At 43.8% G+C, this 14,720-nt stretch overlaps 1 protein-coding gene across 2 annotated transcripts in view; it reads left to right on the forward strand.

Annotated features, from left to right (window-relative positions):
* Window positions 1-1,108: 1,108 nt before the first annotated feature.
* Window positions 1,109-14,720, forward strand: part of prkd1 (protein kinase D1) — a 35,247-nt gene continuing 21,635 nt past the window's right edge. For both annotated transcript variants that reach the window (XM_054796951.1, XM_054796952.1), the window contains exons 1-7: window positions 1,109-1,723; window positions 7,019-7,157; window positions 12,227-12,358; window positions 12,417-12,586; window positions 13,713-13,736; window positions 13,817-14,024; window positions 14,447-14,515. In XM_054796951.1, the coding sequence (XP_054652926.1) occupies window positions 1,514-1,723; window positions 7,019-7,157; window positions 12,227-12,358; window positions 12,417-12,586; window positions 13,713-13,736; window positions 13,817-14,024; window positions 14,447-14,515 (952 nt within the window). In that variant the 5' untranslated portion in view covers window positions 1,109-1,513. The remainder of the gene's footprint in view (window positions 1,724-7,018; window positions 7,158-12,226; window positions 12,359-12,416; window positions 12,587-13,712; window positions 13,737-13,816; window positions 14,025-14,446; window positions 14,516-14,720) is intronic.

Genomic DNA, 14,720 nt, shown 5'->3' on the forward strand with positions numbered 1-14,720 from the left:
GTACAAGTTGTTTGTGGTTAGATTTAGCAGCTAGCTCGTCATAGTGTGTTCACTAATTGACTTGACGCCATCGCCATGTTCGGACCTCGATGGCCACAGTGGTGCTACGGAGTCAAAAGCGTGTGTGAGGTAAAACTTGTTATCGTCCTCTGTGGACACAAGCACCATTACAACAGTAGACGTGTTAGCATCCCAGTGGGCTTTGTTAGCATGTTAGCAATAGTCTGTGCTGTGATGGTCCTCGTGCACGTCCCCGCACGCACTCACGCTGCGAACATGTTTTCTCATCACGCCGTAGTTTGTTGATGTCTAAACACGTGCTTTTATTTTGGCGGTGCACACACAATGAGTGCAACATGAAGGCCTGGAAAAACATGACATGTGACATGTGATATCACTGTGCTGAGTTGGCATGGCGACATAGTGATGAAGAACCACAAAGTTGACTTTGTTGACGGTTGGGGGCACTGTCACCTCGCACAAACTACTTCCTGTTTTCTGTTATGTCACTTCAGGAGCACACACACAGACACACGCGCAGACGCTACCATCCACCAACCACCATGCTCGTGTGCACGTGACATGCACAATGACATGAGGTCATCGCACTGCAACACTTGACCTCTGGTGATCTTTGAGGATGAGGTCACACATGTCACACTACAACACACACACGCGCACAAGTGTGCATGTTTACTTTGTTTGGGGCAGATTTTCACATCAGAGTAACGCCTCTCTTTATTCAGTGACGCCGTCTGTGCGTCTCACACGCAGTGACAGATTTGCTCCCTCACCCCCACATGGGTTCTATTCCCGTCAGCGAGGGGAGGGGGGTGTGATGTGTTGAAGTGCTAAACTTGCGTTGCTGTGTGAATGTTTGTAGGCAAAGTTTGCCGACGGCGCGTACGAGAGGACGTGCAACATCAGGCAGTGGGACAAACATTGGTCACATGACTACCCGGACACGCCCACCCAGTCTAAATCAGTTAAATGTAGGAAATAGGCCCCGCCCACTTCATTCGACACGTATGAAACACCTTTCACGTTAGCCTTTATGCTACTCAGTCGTGTTCGTAGGAGCTTTCTAGCCACTGTTGCTTAGCAACGTGATTGACAGGCTGTGCTGCAATAGCTAGCCAGGGAGGCAGATAGAGAGCGCGGAGTGGTTTCCACGGCAACCGCTTCTTTCACGTCAAATGAAAGTTGTCAAACATGTGGCGTCATCACCATCATCATCACCACCACCTGTTGAATCTGCTGATGAAGCACCCCCCCCTTTCCTTTCACACACACACACACACACACACGCGCACGCACGTACACAGTGTCCACTGGACCGTGTGGTACCGCTCAGTCAACCTGTTGCTCCGGGCGGTTCTGGTGGTACCTCCTCTACTTTTTGGAGGGAAGTTGTGCGCGCGTCCGAGACTCCTGCACGCTCACCGGTGCGCTTCCTCCTCCTCTTTCTCGGCTGCCGGATCTTTTCCTCCGCGGTATCGGTTCTGCGGCTCACATGAGTGCCCCTCCGCTCATCCGCGCGCCCAGCCCGCTCCCGTCGTTCTCAGGGGGGGGCAGCTGCTCCGGTCCCGGCGGGCAAGCAGGGGGGGGCGTGATCTCGTTCCATATACAGATCGGATTGAGCCGCGAACCGGTTTTGCTGGACTCGGCGGAGCTAAGCCTGGCTCAGGTTCGGGAGGCGGCATGTAACATCGTGGACCAGAAGGTAAGAAGTTTGACTTTGACTACGTGCACACGTGATGTGACGTCACAACATGGATGACAAGCTTGGACGAGATGAAAGTTCAGGATCAAAGTGTGTTGTCTTGGTAACGCTCCTTAACTTCACTCAACCATCTCTGCGTGCGTGTGCGTGTGTGTGCGCTCAAGTGTTAGCGCTGACTCACTTGGAGACTAGCTGACTTCCTGTTGGAAGAAACAAGAATCTTGCCTCTGTTCCCACTGTAGACACACACACACACACACACACACACAGCATCCTTTTGTCAACTCTTTTTGCTCACAAACACACAAGTAACAACAAATATTGAAATGTTGTGACGAAAGTAAATTAAGTATCACATAATAAGACAATAAATGTGAGGCCTTATTAGGGACAAACTGCAGACATTCGACATTGGGACAAGTCTCTCAGAGGATGGTTTTCTGGCAAATAGTCAAAAGAATGTAAAGCAATCTGTTCAACAATGTCCAACATAAACAATTGATCAAATGGGCTAATTAATTGGTTTAGCTAGCATGAATGTGAGTGGCATGGAGACATGCTGCATAACACAGTACTAGTATTAGTGTCATTAGCATGAGCTCCCTTTCCACCAAAAGGCCAGGAACTTTTATTTCCAAATAACTTATTGAAAGAATTCCTGGTAATATGTTGCCAATTTTGAAAACGACTCCTTAATCGATTCCAGGGAGCTACGCAACGTGTGTAGCAACGTCATTCACCAGTTCATCTAGCATGTGGCCCTTTTTCAAGGTAAGAAGTGTGAGTTTATGCAGAAACATTTACACACATAGCATTCCATAACTTTGAATGTGGCGTTTTTGATCTGTGTGTGCAGGAGTCCTCCACCCCTCCACAAGCTGGAGACGCCACAAGTCCACAAAGAAGCAGATATGCTTATTTTTCTGGAAAAGAATTGTTCTTTCTTCATAGTTGATGGTTGCAGAATTGCACAGTGCACAGTTCCATTAGACTTGGCTGATATGTTTTTTTATTTAAGTGCACAGCTCATTTAAAAAGGACAATCTTCATTTCTATTAGAAAAATGTTACTGGACATACTTTTGTAATTGCCACAGAATAATGTATGGTGTGTTTTGATCATTTCTACAGAAGAATATTTCATTATTATCGTTTTATACTCATTTTCAAAACAAATAATTTGTTCTGGGGACCCCCCGGCACTCCACCAAGTGGACCGTGGGCCTCTTAAGATCTCACTGTTGGGTTTAGAAGGTCATGTTACATCTAAACTTAACAAAGTTGATGTTAATAGACCTGTTTGTTCTCATTCACTCTCAAATCAAATGCTAATCAATAAAGAAAAATGGAATCGGAATCATAAAAGCCTTGTTAATTCGCATCCTTAATTCTTATCGTACGTCTGGCAACACTGTCCACGAGTGATGGAAAACTCGATTCCATTTACTCACTCCAGTTCTTATGAGTCACTCACTGAGGTGAATTGGGTACTCGACTCACTCGTCACAAAGTTTATGCGCAGAACCTCACACAAGCGCAGCAAGTTCGGCAGGCGAGTTCTAGACACTCGACGAGGACCCGTGAGTCAGTGAAAATCGAATCTGTCGAACACGGGTGAGTCACTGAAACTCGAGCCTTTGCCAAGTACCCGTGAGTCAGTGAAAGTCAAGACTGTGTCGAGCACCGATGAGTCAGTGAAACTCGAGTCTTCGTTGAGCAACTGTAAGTGGGTGAGACTAGAGTCTTGGTCGGGCACCCGTGAGTCAGTGAAACTCTAGTCGTCGTTGAGCACCTGTGAGTGGGGTAGACTCGAGTCTTGGTTGAGTACCCGTGAGTCAGTGAACAGGGGCACCACCAGGAATTCTGGACCCATAAAAAAAAAGAAAACGCATATTGGGCTTCCCTGGGCAGCTGTGGTCACCACATCGAGTTTTCGTCGAGCACCCAGGAGTGTGTCAAACTTGAGTCTTGGTTGAGCACTCATGAGTCAGTGAATCTCGAGTCTTTGTGGAGCACCTGTGAGCAGGGGCGCCACAAGGAATTCAAAAAATCACACACAAATTGGGCTTCTTTGGGTAGCTATGGTCACCACATGGAGCCTTCGCTGAGCACCCATGAGTGGGTGAAACACGAGTTTTTGTTGAGTACCCGTGAGTCAGTAAAGGTCAAGTGTTGGTTGAGCACCCGTGAGTAAGGGTGGAAACAAGTGAGGACAAAAAGGCAAATGAAATGAACAATGTCCAGCATAAACAATCCAACCCAAAATGGCTAATGAATTAGCTTAGCTAGCATGAATGCTACATCACAGATGTGTAGCTTTATTATCGTTAGAATTGCAGCTTCATCAAAATCACTGCTAGTTACAAGAATGTAACAGAATAAAACCTCAAACTGTGACGGTAGTAACTTGTTCATCACTAGTTCGCACACACACACACACACACACACACACACACGTAGAGTGCATGCCGTGTCCATTAAGTTAAATAATTGTCTCACTTCAGGTGAAAATCACCTCATTTCCCACAGTGAACATTTGCACCTGAACTGTTAGCCAGTTAGCGAGGATGCTAACGGCACTTGATAACACACACACACACACACACATACAGAAGCATGTGCATGCCGCTGAAGTTCATAGGAAGAGCAGCAGGTGACCTCAACACCTGCGTGACAACATGCGACACTTAACACATTCACACAGCTCCAAAATGAACTGATTAGTGTTAATGCATGTGTGTGTGTGTGTGTGTGTGTGTGTGTGTGTGTGTGTGAGCAGTCCTCCGGTGAGGATTTTAAAAAGTAATCCAAAATTAAAGTTACTTTGGATGAGTGAGAGGTTGCTGCTGAAAGATGATGCCTTCAAAGACATGACAGTCTGTCACCACAGTAGGGACCAGTCAGTGCTATGATCTTCTGGTGATCTTTCTGTCCATGATATGAACATTTTGTCCTTTGAGACTTTAAATAGTTGAAAAACATCAAAGGGAGGGAAAAAAATAAATGTTTCTGAGGTACAAAAGCATTAGTGTGCTTGCTTTCACACCTTCATGCTGTCTCACACACACACACACACACACACACACACGCACACAGCTGACAGTTATAATAAAGCTGTTTCTGTCAGTAGAGGTTATTTCGCTTGTTGCTCGGCAACTGATGATGATTGCGCTGTGAAGTGTCCTCCTGCCATGATGGGTTTTATACACACTAGGCTGCATGAGTGTGTGTGCGTGTGTGTGTGTGTGTGCGTGCGAGTCCTGATCGGCATTCAATGTTGAAGCTGTGGGAACTAGGCTGTAACTTGGTCTTACGAAAAGGATGAACGAGGTGTCAAGTGTTAGCGACACCTGTGGATCTATATGTGTCCCTACGCATAATTCACCGAATACATCAACATCACACTTCTCATTTTAACTGGATGTGAAGTACACATTCTTAACTGCAATATGTATTTAAATAAACCAAAGATGACAAATATACAACAGCAACTTTTAGAGCTGAGACTCTTACTGCTGTTGCAGCATGCCTCGCAGGCGTGTGTGTATGTGTGTGTGTCAGAGAGGGACACAGAGGAAGCAGCCTTGAGAGCCTGCTGCCATGACAACAAAACACAGGTGCCATGGCGACATGCATGATGAGGATGTTGGGAAAGGAAGTGAAGAGGTGAAGGTCTAATGAGGGACAAAGTGTCCTCGTCCTCGCTGATGACAAAGACAAAGTTTATTCAAACAAGAGTGGCCGAACTGTGGCTGTGTCTCAAATGGAACACTAAGATACTGTGACGACTGTACACATCAAGAAGTATACGGTGTACAGTGGATCCCTGTACATTTGTGGATTTTTGCTCGAAAAAATATTTTTATTTTTGTTTTTTCCTCTCAGAAAAGTCTGTTTTTCCACACAAAATATGTCAATAATATTAACACATTTTCATTCATTACAATAAAATAATACAATATATACAATACAATTATTAATATATTACTTGTATAAATTATATAATATAATTTATATATTGTATAAATTATAATATAAATGATATTATAAATATAATAATTAATAATGTCCAACATTTATGTATTTATTGCTACTCATTTATAAATACATAATTCAAAACTGTAAAGCATACATGTGCCACTATTAAAAAAAGTAAAAATTTTTTACATGTTTATGTCTTTATGCTTCGCTGATCATGTTTTTTCCTCAAACGTTGAGGATTTCTCTGTTCAGTGGTCCTCGAACGCACCGTGGTGTGAAACGTTTATATTACTTCTACACCGTGACTCTGATCACATGTGTTCATGGATTATCTTACATTATCATTCATTGGTGGTGAGTAGCTATACATTTTATACTTCAAATGCGTTTAGTAAGTGTGTTGAGGCATGTTCAAGCAAACGGCAGGAATTGTTAATCGCAAAATGTATTTTTCTGCTAAATTTGAATTATGTACAACAACATATATAGCAACATAGATAGCATATATAGCGTCTGAAACAGTGCAATATGTCCCTAATGGTTAAACTGCAACGTTTTTATAATATAACTATGTACAAAATGTTTAGCAAAATTAACTTCTTTGCTGCACTTCCAAATGAAGCCTCTTGAGGGCAGCCGAGCTGGCGACGCCCGGTGTTGCCGAGAGGAGCCAAGTTTTGCAAGTGCTTGCCGTTTGCGGGTAACCACGTTCTTCAAGTGCTCGACGTTTGTGAGTACCCGCGTTCTTCGAGTGAGCAGCCTGGACAGGACTGGTCCGGTCCTGGGTTTGCTTGACCAAATGAACCGTACTCGCAGAACAGATGGACGAGAGTTCGTTTTGAGCAGCCCAGACTTCTCGCTACGATGACCGCGGCCGTATGCAACACTGCAGAAAAAAAATACTGACTGCAAACAGGTTTTACAGTTGAACCACATTTTGTGTGTGCAAAATGATTATAATTGCATCTCCTCCTCCCAATAATTTTGTGCTTTCTGAAAAGCTGCATATATTCTGCATATTCATATAGGCAAACACGCAAAATGGACAGGGAGTGCTATTTTGCTCCTATGGTAGCAGTCCTTGTAGCACCCTCTCAGTAGGTCAGTTTTGCGCACGCTATCAAGTTTGCATGTTTTTATACACGCAAACCTTCAGTAGATCAGGCCCCAAGTGTAAACACGCAAGTGCACTGATTGGGACACGGCATGTGTCATGACATGAATGGCTGATGTCACATGACGGCTTCCACATTAGGAACATGATTCACTCCTGAATGTCCCAAAAGATTGACCCTTCCTGTCTGTTTCCCGCCAGCTCCCCGAGTGTGGATTTTATGGGATGTACGAGAAGATCCTGCTGTTCCGCCATGACTCCAGCTCAGAGAACATGCTGCAGCTGCTGCGCTCAGCCTCGCAGATCCAAGAAGGAGACCTTGTGGAGGCCATCTTGTCAGGTAGGAGGGGCCAAAGTACCACCTGACACGATCAACTTAAAGCGCCATTTAGTGTTTTTAATCACTATAAGTACACTTAAAGCTGTCCAAACGTTTTCCAGTGAGGGTCGCATACATAAAAATGAAAGGATGAGGGGCCACTTTGATACATTTTGTACATTAACGATACTAAAAGCAAACCTTTGTAGGTCAATATACATTGCTTATGAAAAATTTAAGACCAGCTGAAAAATTGCAATAATTTACATTTTGCACTATTGGATCTTAAGGAGGTTCTAAGTAGAGCTGCAAAGTGCAAAAAGACAAAGTAAGCAATTTAGCACCGAGCCAATATAGTGAAATCAGCTGATCAAATTTTAAAACCATAGCTAAAAAAAAACAGAAACCCCCCTAAAACAGAAATAAAATGTCCAAAAAACAAAAGGACTCAATAATGAGTAGCGGCATCATTCTTGTTTATCAGTTGGTATGACATGCTTGATGCCAGTGTTTCCAGGATGCTAGCGGGAATGTTGCTCCAGGTGGTGAAGATGGTTTCACAGAGGGCATCCACTGTCTGGAACTGATGTTCATTTTTGTAAACTTCCCTTGCCATCCATCCCCAAATGTTCTCAAATGGATTTAGATCAGGGGAACACACAGGATGGACCAAAAGAGTGATGTTATTCCTCTGGAAGAAGTCCTTTGTCAGGCGGGCATTGTGAACTGCAGCGTTGTCCTGTTGAAAAACCCAGTCATTACCACACAGATGAGGGCCTTCAGTCATGAGGGATGCCCCCTGCAACATCTCCACTTAGCTAGCTGCCATTTGATGACCCTGCACAAGCTCCATTATTTCATTGAAGGAAAAAGCACCCCAGATCAAGATGGTGCCCCCTCCACTGTGCCGTGTGGAAAACATCTCAGGTGGGATCTCCTTGTCATGCCAGTAATGTTGGAAGCCATCAGGTCCGTTTCTACATTGTTTCTCATCAGAGAATAAAACTTTCTTCCACCTTTCAATGTCCCATGTTTGGTGGTCTTATGCAAATTCCAAACAAGCAATTTTGTGGTACTGAAGGCACGAGGCTTTTGAAGATGTTTTTTGTTCTTAAAATCCTTCTCTCGCAGATGCCATCTGATGGTTATTGGACTGCACTCGACACCAGTAACAACCTTCACTTGGGGCCAAGGATCATCCCGTGTCTTGAAAGAGGGCCGGTGAAACTTTTTGGGTCTACCACTTGACTTTTTTATTCCATAACCCTCAGGATCTTTTAAGAAGTTTAAAATGACTTACTGCGTCCAACCTCAGCAGCAATGGCGCTCTGCGAGAGGCCTTGCTTATGCAGGTCAACAATACAACTGCGTTCAAAAAAAGAAAGCATTTTTGCCTATGCTATCAAAACGATCATGACAGTGTGAATACCTGATTAAAATGACATTGAATCCACATTTTTGCCAAGATTTGGGCTTTTAAAGGCTGTGGTCTTAAACGCTTGATCAGCTGATGATGACCAGTGACACTGTCTGTGTTTGTTGTACTTCAAGTGTAATTTTATGAAACTAGAAGCACTTTACTTTCATCAACGTCTTAGTCAGGGTTTGTGCGTGTGTGAGCGTGCACACAAGTGACTGACTTCCTGTTCAGCTGGAGTGGGCTCAGGTGTTAGAACGGCGCTTTTGCTTCCTGTTTGTCTGTTTGTTGTGAAATAATGCAAAATGAAATTTTGCTCTTTCTGAGGTTGTTTCTTCCGCACAAGTGCATCCTCCTTCAATGGACGTGTCATCTGATTCAATGGTCACGTTTTAATTAGTCCCACTAATTGCAAGTCCTTGTTGTGATTATAAATGGTGTAGCTGTCTCACAAATACTCCTACCTTACACACACACACACACACACACACACACATGTGCGCACTGGCATAGAATAACATTGTGTTCACATGCATGCTGGTCCTCCAAACAAAAGATATAAACAATAATTTGAATAAATGGCGATCATTTCCTGCAGCAGAATGTAATCAGAGCTGCTTTCTGCGCACCATGGTCCTTGCCAAGCCTGATGGCCATCTTCGTCCACTAAGAGCCTCTTGTGCACAACATTTAGCAAACACCCTTTAAAAGCTTGTTAGTGTGAGTTTGTGTGTTTTCAGGAAGTGAGAGCGTGGTCGCTAACAGCTGATCAACAACAGCACGTGTCAACGATGTTTCAGTGCGCCGATGCAAAAATACAACAGAAAAAGACGTCATTAGTGACCAGGAGGATGTTGACTTTTGAACGCTAACAATACACAACTATTAGATTGTTGGATAGCATTATTGCTCATTCAACTGCTGTGTCTCATTTGGTGCAATTGCGTACTTACACTTGGGGCTTGATCTATTAAAGGTTTGCGTCGATAAAAGCGTGCGCAAAACTGATTTACCAACAGCGCAATGAGGGTTGTCAAATGGACAAAATAGCATTCAGTGTTTGCCGTCATGAATATGCAGAATGTGTGCAGATTATCAGAACACACAAAATATTGGGAGGAGGAGATGCAGATGTAATCATTTTGCACACACAATGTGATTTCTAAAAACTTGAAACCTGTTTGCGGTCAGTGTCTCAGCATCTTTTTTAGCACGTCTGAAAGGCAGGTGCAAACTGACAGCGTTACGCAGGGCTGGTCATTGTAGTGAGAAGGAGGTCGGCACAATGACAGACGATGGAGAGAGAGAATCTTCCCTGCACTTGTTAACTTATTTGGACTGTCAGAAATTCAAATTGTAGAGACATTTCATCTATCCAGCAATGGCATTTTTGAGCTACAGAAGGGCTGATTTGGAGCCAGTTACAAAAAGAAGCCATGCCATAGCTCATAAAAATTTGAAACAGGCATTGTTTGTTTTTAAAGATGTTTCGTTGTTGAGTTATTGATCCAAGAACGCCAAACATGCTGATATCTTCCTAACTTTACCATACTCTCCCTGCAACACTGCATTGTCTTGGTGTATTAACAAGGCGTGCGCCCCTGTCGTGCACCTGGATATGCAGCTATCTCAGTAATGTGTAAGTACATAAGGCTATATAAGTACATTTTCCACATGTTCACATGAATATCATAACCTAATAAATTGTAAAAAAAAAAAAAAAAAAGTGTAAAACACTTATATTTACACATGTTGTAGTGTAAAATGTATATTAAATGACAAAATACAGAACTATAGCATTATTATGATGATGATGTGATGTCTCTGCTGGAGTTCACCATGATTTTCACCAACTCTATGGCTTTAGACCTCATTTTTCATTTACGGCCACTCTGCTCTCCCAAACTCTTCTGGTTAAAAATTGCGCCTACAAATATAGTAGACCACCCGCAACATGCCTACAAATAGTACTTGCAATTTTTTTGTTTGCTCACGCAATTTACCGCTCGTCATTTGGGATCTTAGTAGATCAGGCTGTTAGTGTTTTAACTGCGTAAGTGCATTCACAATGAGAAGTATGGCAAAATGCAGTGCACTGTCAGTACCCGGATATTGCACTCCATATGGCCAAAATGGTGAGTGTGCAATGATGGACACTTACCACCGTCAACAGTCGTCATCTTGGCTACGTAGCAGAAGGGGAGGGAGTAGCAAACAAAAAGCAACAGCGCAATCTCCACCTGAGGGTGCATTCACACTTGTCACTTTTAATTTGGTTAAAACAAACTCTAGCCCATCTGCTTTGCTAACATACGTAGCAGAAGGGGAGGGACTAACTTGAAATAATGGCGGCTGAGAAGCAACCTGTAGTGATGGAAAGTAGTCAACTGTAGAAGATACAGTAGTGAAGGAAAGGAATGGATTTGGAACAGCACTACACTGTCACAATTCACACACTCAGGAACACCGTGTACGCACTATACTTATTGACGTGTAGTGTTGCAAGTACAGTGGATCCCTGCACATTCACCATTCAGCATTCACAGCCCGACAAATTTACAGATTTTTAGGGAAAAAAAGTCTCCCCTGAAAATAGGCTGTTTTTTCCCCAGAAAACACATCTCATTCACCCTAAAGCCTGAATTATGATGCAGTACCATAGAGCCAGTGTAAGCAACACCGACTGGCTCTGCCCCTTCCAAACCATCTTGGCTTTTCAATGAACAGAATTTCCATTTTTTCCCTCTCACGAGGCGCCAAAAAGTCCGCCATAACAAAAGAAACAATGGAGCAAGCTGAGGAGCATCTGAGTGAAAAAGTTTGCAAATATGAACACCTATAGAATACCGTAGCGTCCTGAGAGAATCACGCAGCGTCTGATGCTCTTGTTAAGTTTTATTGCCAACCTTGACCCCAACAGTACTGCTCAGTTCCAACAAAATATGTAGCTCAGCTCACACACACATCTCTTGTTCACTCTCCACACTCAACAACAACACTTCATCCTTATCCACCAATAACATTCACAGCAAATGCATTCTCGAACACGGGTCCAACTTCTGTTAAACGGTGGTGAACGGTTACGAGCGGTGATGAATTTTTTTCACCGCTCCAGGAACACTACAGCAACATTCGGGCGGTGTGACCGGGCTTTTATAATCTAAATGTTTTTAATAAGTGTGTGAGGGCTTAAACCTAGATTGTGCATTTAGCTTGTTTGCTTCCGTTGCTAGTGAACAATGGCAACTGAAGAGAGAAGTATGTTATGTCCAAGCACGCACAGACAACGACTGTGTGCTCACATGACTTTATTTGAGCAAACTGATGCAATCACATGCGTGAACATTCTCTTGGCATTCGTCAGTCTCGGAAGACTATGGGTCTGCGCCTTGAGCTGGGATAGCGGGATTACGGCAACTTTGTTTGTGGCTGTATAGCCCGATACGCGAGCGACAGTCACGGTTGCAGCGGTTGCAGATGTAACAGGAGAGTTTGGAGGGTGAGGAGCAAGCTGTGTGTTAAAAATAGGCATTTTTCTGGGCGTAAAAATTGCTTGCGGTGGCACTCACTGGTGCTCCCAGAATGTAACCCCCAAGAAAAACGATGAGATACAGTATTCCATTTGAGACACTGCTATAGTTAACAGGATGCTAACTGAGTTCCCTGCCTGCAGCTTCAACAACGGTGGAGGACTTCCAGATCCGTCCTCATTGTCTCTTCGTGCACTCATACCGTGCACCCACTTTCTGTGACCACTGTGGCGAGATGCTGTGGGGGCTGGTGCGGCAGGGCCTCAAATGTGAAGGTGTGTTTTTCTTTATCATGGCCGAAATGGCAGCAGGCTGATATGGCACTCTCTGCAGGCTGCGGACTGAACTACCACAAGCGTTGTGCCTTTAAAATCCCAAACAACTGCAGCGGCGTGAGGAGGCGACGCCCGTCCAATGTTTCGCTGACAAGCGGGCTGGTCAACATTCCCCGCCCGCTCTCTGCTGAACCCTCACCCCCTCACTACAGCGACGACGCTTTACTGGTGCGTACATCTTTGGCGTCACACAATCACAGTGGAAATAAACACATTAAAGGGATAGTTCGGATTTTTGACATGAAGTTGTGTGACATCCTCATCAGCAGTGTAGTGTATCAACAGTGACTTACCCCCCACTTTGTTTGGTGAGCGGAGTTCTGGTCGGATTTCGGTGAGGAAGAGCGTAGTTCCGGTTAGTTGCTGGGGTCTCTTAAATAAAGAGTTTCTTCTCAAAACAATATACGTTCGTTCCAAAGAGTAATACTTGCATAAAATACATTTCACATCTCCTCCGAGCAGGCTTCAGCTCATGCTCAACGACAAGGTGGGACAACTCCATTCTGACTAAGTAGGACTAGGACTTGGTAGGACTAGAGTTGCCCCACCTAGTGGTTGAGCATGACCTGATGAAGCCTGGTCAGATGAGTGGCGAAACATCTTCTAAGACAACCTGAACAGTCCAGTTGCGATTGATTCAATGCCCTGAGAATACAATGACCTGGATCAATGACAATAGTCGCAGGCACATAAAAGGTCAGTTATGATGACTCTTGAGGCCTAAAATCACATATACTGAAATGTATTGATTTTCAAACCAATCAAATTTATGCACAAAGCAAAATTAACCTGCTACACAATAATGTGTTTGTTTTTCAACAAGAGAGGAGAAATACATTAGAATAAGTTTTACTCTTCTACTTATTTGCTATTCATTCTATTATTTTATATATTGTTTATCATACATTTTTGACTTATTTTTTACTGAACAATGTTTGTCAATATGACTTCTTTATTTATTAATTTATTTATTCTTCATAATTGATCAAGCTATCTCTACGAACTAACCCTATTAACTTGACTATTACACATCTCACCTTTTCTTGAAAAAAGGTAAATGGATACACCTTGAGGAAGTGAACAAATGATCAGTAGTTGCTTTGAGAAGGAGCCTGAGTAGGATTAAATAAGCTCTGCTTCTTGGTTGAACTGTGTAACTGTGAACATGTGATGTACTTGAATGTAACCTTGTTAAACATGTTCCAAATAAACCAAACCATTAGCTTTAGCACTGTATTGTTTCAAAAGCATTTGGTACACCTAAACAATTTTTACTTCTCCTTTGACTTTGCAGTCCCCTGTCAGTCCCAACATGGAGGTAAAAACCTAAAAGCATATAGTCTTCCCACTGCTGGACATCATGACATCATCACCTGACTGCGCCTCTCTGTGCAACAGAAGAACCACCTGGACTACTTCCCGGGTCGAGAGCGGCGCTCCAGCTCGCAGTCGTACGTGGGCCGGCCCATTGAGCTGGACAAGCTGCTGCTGTCCAAGGTGAAGGTCCCTCACACCTTCCTCATCCACTCCTACACTCGACCCACTGTCTGCCAGCACTGCAAGAAGCTGCTCAAAGGTCTCTTCAGGCAGGGCCTGCAGTGCAAAGGTGAGCTGTCCTCACAACATGTCCTACATATGTCCCCACAAAATGTCCTACATGTCCTACAACATGTTCTACAATATGTCCCACAACATGTCCCACATATCCTAGAAGTCACACCTTCTACATGTCCCACGTCTCCACAACATCCCACATGTCACATGCCATGTCACGCATGTCTTACAACATGTCTCCACAACATGTGCCCACATGTCCCACAACATGTCCCACATATCCTAGAAGTCACACCTTCTACATGTCCCACATCTCCACAACATCCCACATGTCACATGCCATGTCACGCATGTCTTACAACATGTCTCCACAACATGTGCCCACATGTCCCACAACATGTCCCACATGTCCCCACAACATGTCCCCACTCTGTATAGAAAATAATCAACTCTTCTTTTTCTTCTTCTTATCAGATTGTAAATTTAACTGTCATAAACGTTGTGCTGCCAAAGTGCCAAACAACTGTCTGGGTGAAAATGGAGGCAAGTTCTAACACAATTGCTGGGTTTCACATCACATCAGGTTGTTGTCTATTACTAACATAGCGGGGATAAAAGTTCAGGAAACGACCAAAAAATGGTGAGAAGCCATCTTTCGCAGCGTTTGCTAACCCTGTCGCTCTCGTCAAATGGAAACGGGTATGGACTTGCTCCAGTTTACAGTGAGCAACAACAAGCACAACTTCTT

The sequence above is a fragment of the Dunckerocampus dactyliophorus genome, chromosome 13 (assembly GCF_027744805.1).
Source record: "Dunckerocampus dactyliophorus isolate RoL2022-P2 chromosome 13, RoL_Ddac_1.1, whole genome shotgun sequence".
In the NCBI taxonomy this organism is placed as follows: domain Eukaryota; kingdom Metazoa; phylum Chordata; class Actinopteri; order Syngnathiformes; family Syngnathidae; genus Dunckerocampus; species Dunckerocampus dactyliophorus.